At 54.0% G+C, this 21,311-nt stretch overlaps 1 protein-coding gene across 2 annotated transcripts; it reads right to left on the bottom strand.

The window, feature by feature from the left end:
• Positions 1–1,384: 1,384 nt before the first annotated feature.
• On the bottom strand, positions 1,385–20,903 carry SERINC2 (serine incorporator 2). 2 transcript variants are annotated; one of them, XM_043445519.1, is made up of 11 exons: positions 20,827–20,903; positions 20,238–20,288; positions 9,572–9,733; positions 8,284–8,474; positions 7,756–7,835; positions 7,285–7,422; positions 6,499–6,668; positions 4,671–4,761; positions 4,239–4,380; positions 3,178–3,399; positions 1,385–1,968 (listed from the first exon to the last, which is right to left on the bottom strand). In XM_043445519.1, exons 1-11 carry the CDS (start codon positions 20,839–20,841, stop codon positions 1,833–1,835), a joined length of 1,398 nt encoding a protein of 465 aa, XP_043301454.1. In that variant the 5' UTR covers positions 20,842–20,903; the 3' UTR covers positions 1,385–1,832. The 2 variants fall into 2 exon arrangements, with proteins under 2 accessions (XP_043301454.1, XP_043301455.1); XM_043445520.1 differs by lacking the exons at positions 20,238–20,288; positions 20,827–20,903 and adding an exon at positions 17,286–17,470.
• Between the last annotated feature and the right edge of the window lie 408 nt (positions 20,904–21,311).

Genomic DNA, 21,311 nt, shown 5'->3' with positions numbered 1-21,311 from the left:
AGGCTGCTCCAGGGAGAGGGGTCTCCTTCAGCTGAAAGCTACCAGGGACAAAAGTATCCATAAGGCGTGTCTCAAGGGTGAGAGGCTTCCTCAGCCCCTGCCCCACTCCAGGCTCCCTCTGCCTCCGCCCCGGACCCTGGTACCTGCCTCCAGCGGCTGCACCCTCCATTTCATCCTGGAAAATCTTCCCAGAATAACCATCTGACCACGTCACCGTTCTGCTCTGCACCCTCCAGCACCACCCCTTGAACAGCTCACACCTTCACCGCCTCACCCCTGCTCAGAAACCCTCCATGGCTCCCCTCTACCCTGAGAACATTGTCTGGTCTCCTGTGCGACTCAAGCTCAGCCCATCTCTCCAAAGCCCACACCCGCTCCTGACCCTCACATGCTCTCAGCACACCAGCCTATTTTCTCACTGGTCTTCAAACACCTTGCTCTCCTTCTCTGGCTCACATGCCGTGTCCTCTCTCTCGTGGGCATTTTCACTCCTGATCCGCCCGACTCCCACTGTCCTGACAGCTGCCGTGGCTTCACCTGCTTGGGGCACTCATGCACTGATGCTGCCCCCATAGACTTACAGCTCCTTAGAATTGGCCTGCGTCCCTGGCCACCGCATCCCAGTCCCCAATGAACCACCCCAGCACATCAATATCCATCTGTTATCCCCACAAATGAAAGGGGCCAATGACCTGGCGATGGACATCACAAGGGCAAGAACCAGACTCAGGGGCCCCCAGCCAGGAGCTTCTTCATCCCCCTGCACTTGGCCGTGTGCCTTTAGAGATGAGCAGACTGTTTCTTCTGAGCCTGACAGCCGCCTTTTCCATCTGCTGAATGAGGAGCCAGGGCCTACAGGGGAATGACTTGCCCAAGCCCACAGGAGCCCCATGGCTTTTGCAGTTTAGCGGATCCAGGCCAGTTTGGCCAACGTCAGAGAACATACTCTTCCCCACTGCACCCTGGGGCCCAGAGCAGGTGTCAAGTCTACAGCAGAAAGAAGTGGAGCGTGATGACTCGTGCTTCAGCAGACCCTGGAAGACCTCAGGGGGGGTGCTGGTAAGATGAGAGGCAAAGACCAGCCTCTTAGCCACCCACATGACCCACCCCTCCCATCTTGACTCTGGCCTCATCACTTAACACTGCTCCAGGGTCCCCTTTTCTGACCCCCTAAGGTTCCCTTTTCCCAAAGCTCCTCATTCCTCTATAGCCCCCACCCTCAGGCTCTCCATGACCCAGATGCAGAGCTAGGAGCCTTCTGTCTGACCTTTGAGGTCCCCCATGGTCTGGCCCCTCAGCCCCCTCTGCCCTGACGTTGTTCCCAGCCGCCAGAGTGGTCCCCAATCAGGAAGGGGCCCATGTCGAGGGGGAAGGGGCACAGACATGAGAGGCACACGTGCTGGCTTCTTTATTGGCGGAGTCTGAGAGACTCAGTAAGGCACGGAGTCCAGGAAGGGGGTGGGCCGTCCTGGGGTGCGTGGTCAGGAAGATCGGGGCCTCAGTGCTGGGCACCCCCTCGCAGTGAGCACTTCCGCTCTGAGCGGCTCTCAGTATTTCTCTCCTTCAAGACCCTCTCCTGGGGAGCCTTAGAACAAGGGGCCCTTGTTTCACAAGAGGGTGAGTGTGGGCAAGTAGGGGCAAGGGGAAGGAGGCGGCGGCTCTGGAGTGGGGAGCTGGGGGCAGTGGCAGGGGGGGATCTGATGCTCATCCTCCCTGAAGGCACTAAGAACAGAGGGGCCCAGCTCAGGGGCAAGCCCTGGAGGTGGGGCGGGGGCTTGGCCTGCTGTCACGAGCCCCGAGGCACCAGGTTGGACCGGCTGCAGGGAGCTGCCTCAGCTGAAGTCACGGTTGGGCAGGAGGAGGGGGGCTACCAAGGTCCACAGATAGAGGAGTAGCCCCGTCCAGCTGGCGCAGATCTTCACCCACACGGCGGTCCACGTGCTGATCATCTTCCGGGTCTCACCGGGTCTGGAACACACCATCATCCCAGTGAGCCTGGCCCCAACCTCTGACCTCAGTCCCGGCCCCGAACTTAGGATCCAGTTGTGACCCCTGACTTCACCTCTGGTTCTTACCCTGTAGCTCTAGTCCTATCTCTGATATATTTGACACTTGGCCTTGGTGTGGTTGCCGTTCAGTTGCTAAGTCTGACTCTACAACCCCATGGATCGCAGCACGCCAGGCCTCCTCTGTCCTCTACTATCTCCCAGAGTTTGCTCAAATTCATGTCCGTTGAGTCAGTGATGCTGTCTAACCATCTCATCCTCTGCAGACCCCTTTTCCTTTTGCCTCAGTCTTTCCCAGCATCAGGGTCTTTTCCAATGAGTAGGCTCTTCACATCAGGTGGCCAAAGAATTGGAGCATCAGCTTCAGGCCTTAAGACCCTAAACACAGTTTTTGACCTTGTACTGTAGACCTGATCCTGACCTCAGTTACAATCCTGACCCTAGTCCTAGGTGTAATATTTGTGACCTGACTCTGGTCACTAACCCTGTGATCCTGATTCTGTGACCTCGCTCCTGGTCCCTGACTTTGGGACCCTGAAGCACCTGACTTTAGTCTTGACTCTGAACCTCAATCCCATAATCCCAAGCCGGAGTTTATGACCACAGTTCTGGTATCTCTGACCTCAATTCTGACCCTTGGCCCTGTCCCCAGAGTCCTGGCCTCTGACCTTGTTACTCTGATCTTCGCTCTTTGACTTGGCCGCTTCAATGCTGGCTTTCTGGCCTTGAAACTCCAATTTTAACCAAATGACCAAATCTGTGACTTTGTATGGCTCCAGTCCCAACCCTCAACTTCATGACCCGTGTTCTTGACCCTGTGACTTTGATTCTGACCCCATACCCTGCTCCTAACCCTCCAACCATGAATCCCAAATGGGGTCCCACAACCCCAAACACTACACCTGATCTGCAAACTTGGTCTGCCCTGCCCAGACCCAGCCTCACCTCCCATGAGCCCCACTTCTCAGGCCCTCAGCGAAGGTACTAGCTACTGAGCAGACGGGGCACTGACAGGGAAAGTGAGGCAGAGATGGGGCAGGCTCCCTGGAGGGTCCTAGAGAGACACCTCCCCGCCCACGTCTCGAGCAGGCGCCAGGAAAGCCCCAGCACGGGGCCGGAGGGGAAGGCACGCGGCTCACACACCGTGGGCGCTGAGGCTCCGTCCACGCACCTGTACCAGTTGGTGAGCGTCATCATGATGTGGACAGAGGCAAGCACCAGGCACAAGTGGAAGAAGGAGTAGCTGTAGGTGACGCCGTCCTGCTCGTTGTCGAAGGCCCGGCCCTCGGAGACCACCACCTGCTGCTGCTGCTGCTGCGTGGCGTCCAGCACGGGCGGGCACTCCTCTGTCTGCATCAGGCTGTTGACCTGCCGGTGGTCCGAGGAGCGCAGACTGTGGGAGGCGGGGGGAGAGCGTGGGTACGGCTGTCGGGCCATCACCACCAAGCTGAGCGACTGGGCAGCGCCAGGGGGCCTCACACACCTCGGCACTGGTCACAGTGACCCTGGGCACCAGGGTCCCCGAGCCTCGGGAGCCGGTGGCCTGGTGGTTAAGCCCTCGGCCCTGGAATTAACAAGTTGCCTTGACTCTCAACTCTACCCCTACTTGCTGTGTGACCTTGGGCAAGACACTTAACCTCTCTGAGCCTCTGATTCCTTGTCTATAAAATCGGAGATAACAGTACCTCCCTTACAGGGATGGTGAGAGGATTAAATGGAATATCGGTGTGAACCCGTAGCACTGTGCCTCAAATAAACAGCCCCTGTTATTCTGATTGTTTATCTGCCATTTCTATAAGCACATCTTGAGAATCTAGTATTGCAAAGGCTCATCCCAGGTATTACATTCATTAATAGTGTTCGCAATAATGCTCACCTGCTGTTACATTTGGTTTCCTTTTATTCATTTTAAGTAAGTAGGGTTACCTATTGCCTCCTCTTCATAATAAAAATAACAGTGATGATTTTTTATCACTGCTTTTCTATAATGAGGTCTTAACATTTTTAACTATATTGAATAGTTTGAGACACATATACAATCTTGAGGACCCAAGGCATATCTTGAAAAAAAGTGAATGAAGACCTGGATTGCAGCCCATTCCATCAAATTGAGAAAGCACCCCCTGTTGAGCTTGGTGTCCTGGCTCCCACACCCCTCCCTCACTTGTGGCTCAGGGCTCCCAATCATGAGTCCTTCCCAGAGACCAGTCCCTACCCCCACCCTCCGCTTACCTGATGAAGACAGTGCACAGGATGAAGACGACAAGACCCACGATGCTCGGCGCGTCCCACCAGTGGGTCTCATAGCCCTCGGGGCCTGCCAGGACCGTCCCGTTGCCAAAGTGGGTCAGCAGGTGAGGGTTGCATTTCTGGTCTGGGGATGGGAGCATGGTCACCCTTAGCCCACCGCAGGCCAGGTCTGAGCAGCCAGGGAGCCCAGAGGATGGGCTCAGATGGACAGACACACACACAACCAACCATCCAAGTCCTAGTGATAGCACTTAGACAAAACAACAGAGGTAGCGCCGGGAACAGATAGGGTCCCCCCACCTCCCAGAAGGACTGAGTCTTGGAACAGGCAGAGGCTGGGGTGTCCCTGACATCTTTGAAGGTTCCCAGCCTAGGAAGAAGACCAGGCCTCCCGGAACCCAGGCCTCTACTCACCGGGGACGTTGGATAAGGCCAGCCAGGTGACAAACATGGTGTAGAGCGTGATGACCGAGGCCTGCAGCAGACCCGAGTTGGGCTGGGCATCCTGGCGAGAGCGGTCCATCAATGTGACTCCTGCCAAACCTGGTACACCCCACCCCACTCCCACCTAGCCCACTCACACCCAACCAGGGGGGCCTCAGAAACCCCCACCATCTGGGGCCATCCCACCCCATACCCTTTGGGAGAACATACCATCTGGGCCACCCACTGCCCAACCTCGCCCACCCAAAGGTTAAGCCCTAATTTTTTCTCTTAACAGATGACCCGACTTGTTCCCCCGCTGAGAAAACCCTTCAAGGGCGGCATCTCTTCACACTTCGAGTTAAAGCTCTCCTCCCTGTACCCCACCTCCATCCTCACCTGACCACCCACTCCCCCGCCCCGTCCCCACCACCTCCTCCCTGCCGACTACTCCTCAGCCATGGTGGCCACCTCTCTGTCTCAGCCTCCGCCAAGTCCTCTCCAACCTCAGGGCCTTTGCACTCACCATGCCCTCTTTCCAACATTTTCCTCCCTCATATTTCTGCACTGGCAGCCCCTCTTTAGAATTCAGACTTCTGCTTAAACAGGACTCCTCAGAAGGCCCTGAAAACCCTGACTGCAGAAGCCCCTGGCCCTGCCAGCCCACCTCCCTTCCAGCCCACATTCCATTTATTTTTCTACATAGCACTTACTACCCAAAGTTATCTCACCTAGCTTCATTTCCTCACCAGGCTTGTTCTTTCTCAGTTCCCACCACACACACTTGAAAATATGAATCTGAACTCTATGATTAAGAGCACAGGCTCTGGAGCCTATCTGCCTGGGTTCAATCCCAGCTCCACCCCTTACTAGTCATGTGACCTTAGGCAAGGTCTCCTTCCTTCCTTAAGCCTCTGTTTCCTCATCTGGAAAGTGGGGATGATGATGGTGCGAGGACTAAATGACATAATGGATGCTGTTAACTGTCAGCTATTATTATTCCTCCTCTTACTCACAGCTGTATCCCCAACATCTAGAAGAGTGCCTGGCACACAGTGGATGCCCAAGAGGTGTGTGCTGAATGAATACTGATTGCTGCATGACCTGGAACAAAGGCATCACCCTCTCTGAGCTTCTAATTTCTTGCTAGCAAAAGGAAGCTCTGGCCCAAAGGAAGATTCCCAACCTTTCTGCTGAGGACCCTCAAAGACTATCTAAGCTACCTCTAAAACCACTGATGGGTTGATATCCCAAGATGAAATACCACTAGACTCAGAAGGCCTCCTTTCTGAAGAACAAAAGATTGCCCTGGCAGCCCCCACCCATTATCCCAGATAGTCTGGGACTGGAAACTGTGGAACTGCACCTTCTAACACCACTTCTTGAGGTGTCTAGGAATCGTCACTTAAGTGACCTTTCCTAATATTCTCCTGATTTGCATAAAAACTGATAACATTGGAATAATGAAAACAACAGCCAATGTCTGATGGATATCAATAGGCCAGGCACTGTTCTGTGTTCACAAACATGGTCTCCATCTTGAGAATAACTCCAAAAAGTGTTATTGTCCTCATTTAACATCTGAGATGAGAGAGGCACAGGGAGGTTAAGGCATTTTCCCAAAGACAGCCAGCATGTAAATGCAAGAGTTGAGACTCTAACCCAGGGAGGCTGACCTGGGAGCCCACACTCTTGGCCCAAGCCTCTGGGAGAGAGAGAGATGGAAAGACCTGGCCCCTAGCCCCCAGATTTCCTACAAGGAGTCCCACACACCGAGGGGCCTGGTTTCAGGTTGGGCAGAAATAGGCAGGGCTCTCACCTGGATCTTGGGCAGAACAGCAACTATGGAGACGCAGACACAAAGAGTGAGGTTGAGGCCAATGAAAACCTTGCCCTCATAGCAGGCACCGGGCTGGGTGTAGTAGACAAACAGCAGCGCCACGGCCGTGATCGACAGCGCGTAGAAGAGGAGGGTGAAGAAGAAGAGGCCTGGGAGGGAGGGGCAGCAGCAGGTGGGTCTGGATGCATAAGGACCCCATCCCTCATCGGGCAGTCATCTGGTCTTGGGCCCCAGCTTCCTCCTCCAAGGAGTGTCTGCCAAACTTCCGTCCACACCCAGCCTTTGTGAGCTCCCGCCCCACCCTGAACTAAAATGATTCACTTGCCGCAAATAAGCTCACCATAAATATAAAGACAATGAAAAGAGAACAGTCTTTCAAAGAGTGAACTAGATGCGTGGTGATCAGGGAGGTGTGACAACCAAGCCAATCCCAAGTGGTGAGCCTTTCTTCTCGACAGATTCAGAAAATCAGTCTGAAAAGGGACCCATTCTGCTACTGGGGATTCAATAACCAGGGGTCATCTGAAGTTTGGTCTGGCTGGGTGTGGTCAATTCTGTAGGGCCTGCTCCGCCGGGCCCCTCCAGGGGGCTGACCCACCTCAACCGCCCTGCCCACACATACCCTTCTCTCCATCTGCCACGGACGGCTCAGTTCCGGTGCTAAGGCAGGAGGCAGCCTGAGATGCCCTCCAGGCCGCCGTCCTTCAGGGACGCCCCCCCCTCAGTTAGCCCGGCCCCTGCACGAGGCCACGGGGTAGCACTGACCTGCGTACCAGGCGCGGGAGTCACGCTCCTCGGCCTTGCACAGCCACCGCTGGTTCCAGGAGTGTGCAAAGTCGATGAGCAGCAGCAGCTGGATGAGGAGGAAGATGAAGGAGCCCACGACACCGAAGTAGAACCAGACTGGGTGGGGAGAGGGGAGGGAAGAAGGGGGTCCAGCCGTGGGGCAGCAGCCTGGGGTAGGCACCTTCCAGGGTCTCTTCTCACACTCACTTTCACACATTCAACAGTCATTCATGCTACAACCTGTATTGATGTCCCCTCCTTCAGGGAGCCCCAGGCCACACACAGAGATGCCTTGTGGCAGGGTACAGGTTGGGTATCAAGGCAGGTCCCCTTAACCCCCGGAGGCCACGTGGCCAAGCAGCAGAGACCTGTCTCCTGGGTGCAAACAGCAGTACCCATCAGTGCTTGTCCCTCTTGGTAGCCCCCATCCCCCCCACCAAGGCCACCTACTGTTGGAGAAGGAGCCGTCAGGAATGTAGAAGGCGCCCACGGTGATGCCCACGAAAATGAGGAACTTAAAGAACCAAAACCTATGGTGGGGAAATGGGTAGATCAGACTAGAGAGCTGAGGAGGGGGAGAGGAAAAGCTGGCCCCCCAGAATCCCACCCCCACAGAACAGGTACTGGGAGAGATGGCAGGGACTTTCCAATGGTCTGATGGGCACAGTGAGTCTGTCCTGGCCTTAAAAACAGTCCCAAGGGGCAGAGGGAAGGACCAATTAGGGGTGAGGATGGCCACCCGGGTTCTAGCCCCAACTGTGCCACTAAATTGCTGTGTGACCATAGGCATGCTGTTGTCTTTCCTGGGCTTTATTTCCTCATCTGAGAAGTGGGTACTGCTCAATGAACTGATCTCTGAGCTGCATCCTCCTGGCTTCAGCAGCCCCTGAGTCTGAAGGTAGGGTCTGGAGATGCTGGAGACAGGCAGAGGATGGGGAAATCCACTGCGGGAGGGCCTCAGATAGGGCCCCTCCTCACCCGTTCTGGATGGCAGCCCTGGGGTCTCGACTGCTGCGCACGCAGACCATGAGCAAAGAGAAAAGGAAGAAGAAGGCCGCCATAGCGAAGCACATGCGGTAGACGGCGCGGTGGCCAAGCAGGGAGCCACAGTCGATGTGGCCCTGCAGGACGACATGGGATCCGGTCCCCTCATTACACACCCAGGGCAGCTGTGGAGACAGACAAAGCAGCTCGAACACCCCACCCCACCCAGAACCCAGGGTGACTCTGCCCAGGCCTCCCCCCACCAGCCAAGAGGTTCTCCCAGGAGGCCTGGGCTGGACGGCAGTCTGTGCCTCCCACCTCCATCCACCACCCATCTCCATTCCCACCCACCTCTGCCGCTCAAGTCCTGTGAGTGAGCCCCCCAGGGACAGACGTCCAGTTAGATCTTGTTAATTTCCCTACTATCATCTCACAACCCCAGGACTACACCGCACTGTCCAAGGCAGGATTTTCCAAAGCGCTCTCCACCCAGCAGTTACATCAGAATCTGCTGAGGTCCCCTCTCCTACGGAACTAGAGTCTCTAAGGTGGAGTCTGAGATTCTGCATTTCTAGCACACTCCCCAGGGGATTCATGCCTCTGTGCACACTAGCGTGTCAGAACCTCTGGCCTCACTGTGCCACGGACTATGAAACACTGAGATGAAGGGAAGATAAGACCCTCAAAGCTGGGCTTATGCATCGAAGTGGGGAGGACTGCCCTGGGCCACTGTCTGGAGCGGGGGCAATAACGATTCATGAGACTCCCCAAGGGGACCATGGCTTATGAGAAATGAGGAGGATCAAACCCTCTTCCCAATGTGAAGAAACAACCCCCCTAATGTCAAGCTTGGATCATCAGTGTGCTGGACACTCCTGCCCATCTTTTTTTTTTTTTTTTACTTTTCAGCTTTTTTATAAGCAGGTGCACCACGGGCTCAAGGTTAACATGTTCCACCAAACATCAAACTGGTGTTTCTTGAAAACAGGGCGTCTGGCTAAAGCGTGTCTCCAGGTTCCCTAGTAATTGACAAGATAGTCGTGTTCCTTTATGGGCAGATGGGCTAACAGCCACGGATGGTGCCAGGGTGGGGGTGGGATGTGCAAATGGTGCTAAGCGGGAGGTGGGCTTTGGGGAACAAGGAAAGGGTTTCATCCTCAGCGGTCCACTGGTTTCCATTTGTGATTCACTCCAAACCCTCCCTGTCCTGCCCACCTCTTGATCAGCTGGGCCCTCTGGTAGCTGAGCCTTCGCCAGAGGCCAGGTCCCGCAGGTGGCTTACCTTGTAGAGCTGGCTCTCCACGCCAGGACTCAGCATGATGACACACACCAGCACCCCGAGGAAGAGGAAGACCGTGAAGAAGAGGCGGCTCAGCGTGGAGTTGTGGCTACAGGGGCAGCAGCTGCACAGGATGCAGGGGGCAGAGCCACAGAGGCAGGACGCCTGCGGGGAGGGCGGGGACGGCCCCTTACTCTCTGCCTCCTCTCCTCTTCCCCGCCCGAGCACGCGGCATCCTCCAGGGGCCCACTGCCTGCCGCCTGGTCAATATCTCCAAACCTACGCAGAGCCCTCCCGTGCCACGCTACAGAGGGATACCTATTCCCCAGATGTCACACCATTTAACTCTCAAGCCCAAGGGAGAGGCCAAGGAGACCAAGGCTGGAAGAGGCTGGCTTGCCCAAGGACACACAGCCAGCAAGCAACAGAATGCAGATTCAAACCTGGATCTATCCTCAGGGGTTACTGTGGCTTCCCAGAGAGAGAGAGCTGAGGTCACACTGTTTCTTATTTCAGATGAAGCAGAGTGGAAAAAGAAAATCTAAAAGACCAATCCTGTCGCTAGCTAGCCGTGTAACCTTATACGGTTCACTTATCCTCTCTTAACCTCAGTTTCCCCTTTCATAAAATGGAAATCAGAAGGGTACCTGGTTCTCAGATGGCAGTCTTAAGAATAAAATCAGGATTTTAAATTTTAACTCCCTCAGGCTCCCCGTCCTCCTTGCCTGCTTTATTTTTCTCCATAGGACTTAGACAACCACTGATTGGCTTCACAGTTGACTCACGGGGCCTGCCTCTCATTGTTAACGTGTGAGCTCCACCAGGGCAGGGGGGTTTGTCTGTCTGTTCACCGTGGAGGTGCCAGAAATGGGAACCAGGCCTGACACATCATCGGGAGTTCAGGGACTATCTGTTGAACGAGTGTAAAGTGTCTGGCATGGTACCAGACATACGCTAAGACCTCAAGAAACAGCAGGCGCTGATCACTCAACATCTGCTGAATGAATGGAATGAAGACTATGAGAGGGTGGGATTCCCGGCCTGGTGCTGCACCAGATTGGACAGCAGGGGCGTCCAACCCCTTCTGTCTCAGGCGCCTCTGCCCTGTGTCAGCCCCTCCCTTCCGGGGGCTGGCTGAAATCGCTTAGGGGCTGGTGATGCCACTCCATTCGTAGTTGTAGCCTCAGCCCACAGAAGCCAGTTCCACAGCCTAGCCTTGGAGGAAACGGGCCCACATCCAGATATCTGTGGGTCACCGTTTCTCTTCCTCTAAACAGCTCTGACTCCTCATTCAGGTATGTGAGAGTCAGGAGGTCAAGAGACACGGGCTCCACCCTCCTGGAGTTTTTGAGGGCAGGAAAGAGACTCACCACATTCTTACACCTGTCATAGTAAGTGCTGCCATGAGAGTGACCGACGGGGGCCTAGTTTAGATGGGAAGTGGCGAGTCACTGCCCTGAAGGGATGCCATTTAAGCTGAGCTGAACAGTGAGGACGCACTCTCCTGGCCAAGATGAAGAAAGTGTTCCAGACAAAAGGAAGAGAGTCTGCAGTGGCTCTGGGGGTGGGAAGGAGCTGAGTGTTGGAGGAAGGAAAAGAAGGCCTTGTGGCCAAAGCTTCAAGAGCAAGTGGGTGGTAAGGTCGGCCAGGCTGGTGGCCTGGCAGCCACGTACAGGACCCTGGTGTTCTTCCAATGATCAACGGGCCTCCATGGCCATTGGGCACCACCTCCCAAAGTGGAGAGGGACAGGAACAGCCTTCTACTGAGTGACCAGCTTTGCAGAGAGAGGCTGAAAGGGTCCCTTGCTCCTCTGAGACCCTGTCCCCTGCTTTCTGGACTGGTCACAGGGGTACCGCACACTCTGCTTGCGGTGCAGCTGCCTTCCTGTCGCCTCCCTCCTCTCCCCTTGGACTGGAAAGGCCCCTGGAATGCTCCTTGTAACTTATCTCTCTCATCCACAAAGCCAAGCACAGCATGGATGCTAAACGAAATGCCTGCAGAATGGAATTCTCCCTCAGGGTCCAAATCAAAACAATCCACCCATCCATCAATTTCGGGTTGTATCTTGCAAACGCTGCCCAGAGCCCTGACTCCTATCCATGGCTACTTGGCGGGGTGGGGTGGTGAGAAGATAAGCAAATGCCAGAAAGAGTATTTTATAAACCTTAAAGAGCATTCTGAGATCAGAGAGGTTAATAGACTTGCCAGAAATCACACAGCAAGTGGATGGCAGTAATAATAGTGATGGCTTCCCTTTATGATGAGCTACTCTGTCCCAGACACTGGTGAGCACTTTGTCTAGATTACTCACTGACACTATGAAGTATGCTGTAACCCCCCATTTACAAATGGGAAACTGAAACTCAAGGAGATGACGCAACCAAGGTCACGTCGCAAGTAAGCTGAGGAGCTGGGATTTGAGATCAAGTCTGTCTGCGCCAGGGTCTGCTAAGTCATGGATGGCAGTATTGTTTAATTTCAAAACACCCCAATGATGAAAACAATCCCTCAAGTGCCCAAGAAAACCAAGGGAGGCCAACAGGCACTGTTCAGGGGTTAAAAAGCAGGGACATTACTTTACCAACAAAGGTCCATATAGTCAAAGCTATGGTTTTTCTAGTAATAATGTACGGATGTGAAAGTTGGACCATAAAGAAGGCTGAGTGCTGAAGAATTGATGCTTTTGAACTGTGGTGTTGGGGAAGACTTCGGAGTCCCTTGCACAGCAAGGAGATCCCACCAGTCACTCCTAAAGTAAATCAGTCCTGAATATTCATTGGAAGGACTGACACTGAAGCTGAAGCTCCAATACTTTGGCCACCTGATGCAAAGGGCCAACTCATTGGAAAAGACCCTGATGCTGGGAAAGATTGAAGGCAGGAGGAGAAGGGACAACAGAGGATGTCATGGCTGGATGGCATCACCGACTCGATGGACATGAATTTGAGCAAGCTCTGGGAGATGGTGAAGGACAGGGAAGCCTGGTGTGCTGCAGTCCATGGGGTCGCAAAGAGTCGGACATGACTGAGCAGCTGAACAACAGGCACTGATCTCAGGAACCAAGTACCCAAGTACCCAGGTCAAGGCCCGGCTCTGGCTCATTACCATTTCCATTTGAGACATTTGAGACACAAGAAAAGCTGCCACACTGCAGTCAGGGAGGGTGGCCTTTCAATTTACTCTGGTTCTTAGAGATCAAAATCCAGGTATTTCTGATACCTGAAATCTCAGGTTTCCAAAGACCTGGCTGGTAACCAGAGAGACCAGGTCTGGGAGACAGAAATACACAGAGCCCCTCTCTTCCACCCTGGCTGCTTCTGGAGCATCCTTGCAGTTGTTCATACATCCTAATCTCTACTCCCCACCTCTGGGGATCACTCCAACCACAACTTCTTCCTACACAAATACCAGCCCATGGAGTAAAAGCAGACACACGCACACACACAGTGACACTGTTCACAGGAGGAAAACAATAAGGGAAAGCTGAAATTAACTAAATGCCCATCACTGCACCATGGTACTTCCTTAAGAGGGATCTTTCTGCTGAATGAAGCAGATGTGTTGGTAACACTTAAATGGGTATATGAAACTGCTGCTGCTGCTAAGCCAACTCAGTCGTGTCCGACTCTGTGCGACCCCATAGATGGCAGCCCACCAGGCTCTGCTGTCCCTAGGAAACTAAATATAGTTAAATGTATATTATACCCCAATAAAGTTGATTTTATTATTAAAAAAAAAAACTTTAAATTAAGAGAAAAAACTAAAATAGGCACAAAGCTTTAAGTTGCATGAACTTATTAGAATATCAAGAAACCGCAAATGACCTCTTTGCCCTACACCAGAGGACAGTGGTGACTACTAACCCCATGGAATGGTACAGAAGCAGGAAAGATGAAAATCCCTAGATTGACAGCAACACAGGCTACGCTTGGGATGCAAAGTGAAAGGCCACGGTAGACTATTACACCATTCCTACACTCAGATTACAACACACCCCTCCCCAGATGCACGCAGGGGAAAGGTAGCAATGGAAAAGCACCAGAACTTAGACTGGTAGACTCATAGCACCAGCCAGATTCTCAGAAAGGAGAACTCAGAACTCAGGAAACCCTGGGCCTGAGTGTCTAATAAGCTGCAAGCTTCCGTGGCACCCCCGAACTGGCTGAGCCACCCTGAGAAAAGGGCAGCCCAAGACTACTTCAAGCACACTTCTTTCCCCGATGCAGTGTGAAGAGGAGCGGGCCCTGTCGTGTCCCTGCCGCCAGCTGGCAGGACGACCTTAGACAAGTCTCTTTTTGCCCCTGAGGGACTCAGTTTCCTCAGCTATAAAATGGGCTTCCAGGCAGGGCAGTGAAGCGGCTTGGAGCCCATCAGACAGCCATGGGTTTTAGCAGCTTCCCCACTTCCTCAAATGTGGTATCCAGTGCTTTACCACTGGCGGGAGCTTACAGAGCAGCCATTGCATGCCAGCTTCAGGCTAAGTCCCACAGAACCCTCCCGACATGCTGAGAGGTGGTATCACAGTTATCTCCACTGTTCAGACAAGGAAGAGGTTCTCAGTCACGCAGCTGAGAACAGACCAAGCCAGGACCCAGACCAAGCTGTCTGAGGCAAACACCTTTCACACTCCCTCGCCTGTAGAAGGCCATCCCTAAGTATCTGCCGACTGTCCAACTCACCCTGTGGTGACCTGCTTGGTGACTCCCATCTCTAGTGGGTCTATCTTATCTCCTCCTGGCCAGGACTCACCTTCAGTCCAGCACAAACACTAACCAAGAGAGCCACTTGTGGACTTCCCTGGTTGTGCAGTGGATAAGAATCCACCTGCCAATGAAGGGGACCCGAGTTCGATTCCTGGTCTGGGAAGATTCCACATGCCACGGAGCAACGAAGCCCGCATGCCAAAACTACTGAGCCAGTGCTCAAGAGCCTGTGAGCTGCAACTACTGAGTGTGTGTGCTCCAACTACTGAAGCCTGCTTGCCTAGAACCCAAGCTCTACAACAAGAGAAGTCACCACAATCAGAAGCCCTCACACGGTGACTAGAGAGTAGCCTCGCTCTCTGCAACTAGAGAAAAGTCCACACAGCAATGAAGACCCAGCAGAGCCAAAAACAGATAAATAAATAAAACTATTTTTTTTTTAATAAAAGAGACAGCCACTTGCATTCCCTACTTGCTGTGACAGATTTGCATCTGACCAAGGGGAGCCACGTATGCCAAAATGTTCCCCCTAAAGATGCCTGGCAACTCCCTCATTAGAACTTCAGTCCTCTCAGACAAGTGTCCATTGAAACATTGCTACTGGTTACCCAGCAGCACCCAACAGCACCACTTAATACTGTGTGGCTGTGGGGAAATTGTCTTCCCTCTCTGAATCCAGCTTTCTCAGCTGTGAATAATATTAACTTCCTCACTGGGGTCGCCGTGAGGACTAAATGAAAGGATACATACAAAATCCTCACTACACCGCTGGGCTCTGAGTTCTGGGCCTACAGTAAGGACCCAGTCCAATGGTGGCTATCATCAGTATCACAATCTGCAAAATAAGTTAACTCTGTCATGGTGGGGGGTGGGGTGGGTGGGTAATCAGATGTCACAGGTGAAGGGGTCAGCACAGCACTTGGCATGCAGTAAGTACCCGGTAACCATCAGAGGTCAGAGTGCCAAGGGGAGGCTCTTAACAGGAGGGGCAGGTCCCTTGCAGACATTAGATACCTGCAACCTCCCGAACCTCCCGATTCTACTCTGGGCCAACCCTGCCCCTCAGCACCCAGAATATGAAGGGAGGAAAGATGTGGGCAGAAGCCTAGACTAGGGATCAGATATTAATCCTGACTGTGCAGATCTTCCTCCTTTCACTGTGCAACCTTAAGCAAGTCGGCTAACCTCTCTGGGCTGCAGCTTCCTCATCTGTAACCCATGGGTTGGCGCAGGCCTGTCTGGTGCCTTCTGATTCAGCATTGCAGGAGCCTGACTCAGAGTCCAGCAATTGGCTCCAGAGGGAATTCTCCACCCACGTTTTAAAAATGATAATAACAATAGCTCCTGCTTGGAGAGCTTACTATATGCCAAGAACAAGGTGGGGCACTTTTAAATCTTGATTGAGGCAGATGGAGAAACAGAGGTACAGGGAAATGGCAGGTCTCCTTTCAACAACCTCCCCCACCCCCTGGCTAGCCCAGCCAGAAGGAATTCTAGTCAACTCCAAGGAAACTCTCCCTCCCCCACCAGGAAGCAAACCCTTTCTGGCCAGAGATCCAACCCAAAACTTGGTGTCACCGGGCAGGAAGAGATCTCAGGAATCAGCTCCTGCACACGCACACACACACACATACATACACACACACACACACACACACACACTCTCACATATGGGGACATGGAGGCCCAGAGGGGACAAGGGTCCAGGGACCCCCTCTATAGCCTCTCTATGCAGATACCCTTCTCGGCAAATAGCTGTAAAGTACATCTCTCTAGATCCCCAGCTGTGGGCCCCTACACCCCCATCCTATCATTCACACACATCGGGGACAAAGGAAAGTTAAGTCTGGGATTCAGCAGCCACCAGAACCCCCTCCCCCTTCCTCTCGGCTCCTCTTTGTGTAGGGCAGAGGGGGAGGGGGCTGCCTGAATGAACCTCAGATTTAATGAAGGGAAGAGGGAAAGGAACGGGGGCTGGGAAAAGGAGAAGGGGCCTCCCCGCCAGGGTCTGGCTGACGCTCCTCCCCTCTGCCGGCAGCAGTGCCAACCCGGGCTGGCTGCTCCCCAGGTCCCCGAGCAGATGACCAGGTAGTCCCTCCCCCCAGACCCCACCTCCCTCGGTTCCTGGGTGTCCCCACCCAGAGTCGGGCCGGTGTTGGCAGTAACCCGCAAGACGGACTCAAGCTCGCTCAAGATCGGCTTAGAAAGGCAGAGAGGGTCTTCCTCCCCACCCCCCACTTCGGCCCTGGGGCCTAGGAGGGAAAGGTCTGGGGTTCACTGGAAAAGTGCCCAGGAGTCTGGCCTGAGCCAGACTGAAAAGCAGGGACAAGGCACAGAGAGACTAACAGACCGGACGGGCAGACAGACCCTGGCGGGCAGAGAGACTCGGAACCGTAAAGACAGACAATGACAGATGTTAAGAGGCTTCGGACGGACAAAGACAGTCGGACGAACGAACGGACAGATATCAGACACACACAAAGGGACAAACGAGGCAGCCGGGCAGGAACAGACAGCCTGACTGACACACAGACAGACAGAGGACACCGGCGGAGAGGGGCAGGGACCGGCAGGCACACAAAGAGAGCGTCGGGGAGGCAGACGCGAGACGCACGGCCAGGACGGCTCGTAGTTGGGCCAACTGGGGCTGCAGCTCCCATCCCCGCCCCGGGCTCTGGGCCTCAGTCTCCCCAGTTCCCTGGAGGGACGCCCGCCCAGGGCACTCCCTTCCCCCTGCCCCGGGGCGCCCCACCCCTTCCCCCGCGGTAACCCGATCGCCGGACACCAGCCGTCTCCGGCGCCCGCGGGCCCGGGATGGGGGTGGGGGGACTCGATGAGCCGGGGTACCCGAGGAGCTGGGGTACCCGAGGAGCGAGGAGGCGGGGTGCGGGCCCAGAAAGACAAGTTTGGAGGAAGGAAAAAGAAGAAACTATTTGGAGGAAAAAGATAGGACAAAAGTGCGAGCCCGAAGAAGGGGCAGGCGGCACGGGCGGGCGCCGGGGTCAGGACTCACGCAGCTGAGCAGGGAGCAGGCGCCCAGGCAGGCCCCCATGTTTGCGGCGGCGCGGGGCTCGGGGCGCGGGCCGAGGGGCGCCGGCTCCTGTCCGGCTCCAGGCGCCGGGGGCTGGCCCCGCCCCTCGGCCCCGCCCCGGCCCGGCTCCGCCCCACCTGCCGAAACCGCTCGCCGCTTTCCGGCGGTGTTCGGGGCCTCCCGGGACTCACCTGGGGCAGGTGCGCTGGGCGGGACCGTAAAGAAAGTGGGGGTACCGGGGATTCCAGCTGCCGCGCAAGCCGCGCAGCTGGATTCACGTCCGGATCCAAAGTGATGGTTTGGAAATAGGGACACCTGGGTTCGATCCCCGGCGAGGCCGCAAACACGACCTCAACAACATTTCTCCCTACCCCAAGAGTTGGTCACACGGGACTCCTCGGCGTTTGGCATAGAGCCTCTGCCCAATACCGAAGTGTTGCATGATTGGACAAAGAAATGGGCAAGTCACTTCCCCTCTCTGAGCCTCAGTTTCCCCGTCTGAGAAATGAGGATACCTTCCTCAAAAAGCCAGGTGTGCGCTCCCCGCCCCCGCTTCTAGGACGCAGCCTCGCACGCTTTCATCTGTCCTCCCCTCCATCCACCTGTTCTTCAAGCTCGACTGACTCCTGACTTGGGCCACATGCTCCCCAGAGCCCCCTGCTCTTGGTGATTCATCACTCCCCAGGAACGCCCAAACCTGGCCCCCAGCTCAGGAGCTCAGAGGAATGGGTGGGTCATATTCTGCCAGACCATCCCGCAGAGAGGTGGGAGAAACCCAGAAGTAGGGCTCTGTAATTACACTCGCTTCACCCTCCAGCCCTCTCTCCTCAACCAACCACAGGTGGGATAATGTTAGGGAGGAAATCTGTGTGCCTCGAACCTGGCCCCAGGGTCAGAGATCTGGGCCTGCCTGCATCCTTGATGACTCACCGGGCGCCAGCCTGAGCCATTCATTGTGTTACAAACGTACCCTACACTTTCCTTCCTCTACACTTTTGCTCACAGGCTACCCTCCCTCTGAAAAGTCCTTTTTATCCTCCTCTCAACCCTTCAAACTCTTGGTCCTATCCTGTATCTTCTCGGTGAAGAGGGCAGCCACCGCCCTGAAAACACTACCTGGCCCCAGTAGGGATAACTAGCCTCCTGCATCTCTAAAACATGGGACTCCTCTGTGGCCTCACAAATAACTAAAGTTACCACACAGCTAAGCTCATGACAAACTCTTCCACCTGTGTGCTGCGCGCTCAGCCTTGTCTGACTCTTTGTGACCCCATGGACTGTAGCCCACCAGCTCCTCTGTCCATGGGATTATCTCGGCAAGAATACTGGAGTGGGTTGCCATTTCCTCCTCCAGGGGATGTTCCAGACCCAGGGATCGAACCCGGGTTTCCTGTGGCTCCTGCGTCAGCAGGCGGAATCTTACCACTGAGCCACCTGGAAGCCCTAAACTCTCCCACCTACATGGTCCCATTCAAGCCCTCCAGTAACCCTGAGAAATTAACTCCCACTTCATCCCGTTTTACAGATGAGGAAACAGGTTCAAAGAAGTAAAGTGACATGCGAGATGTAAACGGAGCACTTAGTAAAAATCAACTGGGACTATTGTGGTTGCTACTATTTCTACTCAAAGCCACACAGCTCAGAAGGGCAGTGCTAAAAGACCACCCAATCTGGCCCCAATCTCAGAACCCAAGGCCTGTCCCTGACATCCTACTGCCTCTGGGTGAAAGCAGATGTGACAATACCCAGTGTGCCTCTTTCTGTCCAATCATGTCTTCACCCCTAGTCTGAGACCCTTAAGCGACTTTGAGCCACCCAAGGACTGTTTGATTCACCTCTGGTGGGTCCCTCCCCTGACCTGGGCACAGCATAGGGCCTGGCACAGTAAGGCAGTGAAAGGGCCCCAAATGAATGAACTCATTCTGAATGTTTCCCACAAGCCCAGTGTCCTCATTCTGCCACTCAGCAGTCTGAAGTGAACCCTTCTCATGGACATCCACCCCAGGGTCATCTCCTTTTGACACTTCTGCCCCAAGGGTCAAATTTTCCATCCCTCAACCCCTCCCTTTCCAAGACCGGGTCTAGTAGAAAATTGGCCAGTGGTCCAGTGGCTAAGATTCCATGCTCCCAATGCAGGGGGCACTGGTTTGATCCCTAGTTGGGGAACTAGATGCTAAAAATCCTGCATGCCACAAAGAAAAGATCCCACAAACTGCAACTAAGACTCAGCACAGCCAAATAAGTAAATAAAAATATTCTCTAAAAAAAGAAAAGGAAGGCCTTCCCTGGTGGCTCAGTGCTAAAGAATCCGCCTGCCAATGCAGGAGACACGGGTTCAATCCCTGATCCGAGAAGATCCCACAGACCTCGGAGCAACGAAGCCCGGGCACCATAACTATTGAGTCTGTACTCTAGAGCCTGGGAACCGCAACAAGAGAAGCCGCCTAGAAGAGAATCCTGCTCACTGCCACAAACAGTAGCCCTGGCTGGTTGCAACTAGAGAAAAGCTAGCACAGCACCAAAGACCCAGCACAGCCAAAAATAAATAAATATAAAATAAATCGCCAAAGGACTCAACAAGCAATACCTGACACCCTGGTTCTGTCACCACCTCTCATACCCTCTGCCGTCATGGAGGTCACTTCTCCTCTGAATTGGGCGTGATTATCCTGCTTAACCTCATAGAACAGTTGTGAGTGTCTGGAAAGCATTTTAAGAAATAGGCAGTCATCTGAAAAGAGGGAGGGATTAATACGCTTGCAAGTGTAGAGAGACAGCCCCTTCTGACTTTTTTTAGATTGAAACTTTCCAGAACAGGAAAAACAGAGGTCATGCCCTCACCCTACCCACGAGGGAGGCAAACTGGGCTCTCACATCCCTGCGTTGCCCTGCACAGAGGTGCAGACCCCTCCCCACCCCGTGCAATAAACTCACTGTGTTGCTTTGTCCTGGTGCCTCCTCCTCTGTCAGCCTCATCCTTCTCATCTGTAAAATGGAGATAATTGTTTCTGCTGCAGTTATCTCAGGGGACTAGTGAGGAGGTGGATAAAGAGGCTTCATTCCTCGGTATCCTGACCAACCCACCCACCCTTCTCCCAGTCTTAAATCTCTTGCGAGGGACCAGAATCACTCTGTCTTTTACACCTCCAAGGGCAAGATTGGAGTCAGCAGCTGTGTGATTCTGGCAAATCACCCATTCTCTTGGAGCCTCACTGGAGGGTTGGGATTCAGGATCACCACAGCTCTTCCAACCATATAATGCCATGTAAACTATGTCCATTGAGAGAAAACTGCAGTGATCATTTGGTCCATCCCCCTGTGCCCATCACCCAGCCGAGACAGATGCTAAACTCTCCAGATCCCAAGGAAGCAGGCTCTGGCTTCTTGGGCCACTCACCCCAAGAGTTCTCTTATCTGATCTCACTGGGGCTCAGTTTTCAAATGTGCAACATGGGAATAATCCCCTGATCAAGCCCCTGGTGCCCCCTAGCATCCTCCCAACCATCCTTCCCATCTCTCTCACCATCCTCCCGTCCATGGGGACTCAGATGCACTCTGGCTTTGAGCCTCCTGTCCCCTTGCCTTCGCTCTCTGCACTGGCCTCCACTTCCTGCTTCTGACCCATTTACAGAGCAGGGCTGAAGCTATTCCTTATGAATATTCATGTAGGTAATGAGGGCTTAGGATCTGGGGAGAGGCATTAACGAGACACCATCCACCTACTGTCCCCACACACAGCCCCCTGTCAAGACTGTCCTCCCTCCCAACGGGTGCTTGGGAGTTTGAGGCAAAGATTGAAGTAACCGCAATAATAATATTCACAGCAACCATTTTTAAGTGCTTACAACACACCAGGCACCCCACTAAGGGCATCTCCTATAAGACGCTTTAAAGATGGCAACTATTTTCCCATTTAACAGATAAGGAAATCAATGCTCCAAGAAGTAACACTCACATAAGTCATATGTGAAACATGCACAGTGATTACATGCAGAGCAAGGATGGAAT

Source organism: Cervus canadensis, chromosome 24 (genome assembly GCF_019320065.1).
Source record: "Cervus canadensis isolate Bull #8, Minnesota chromosome 24, ASM1932006v1, whole genome shotgun sequence".
NCBI classification, from domain to species: domain Eukaryota; kingdom Metazoa; phylum Chordata; class Mammalia; order Artiodactyla; family Cervidae; genus Cervus; species Cervus canadensis.
This window is presented reverse-complemented; position numbering and strand designations above follow the sequence as displayed.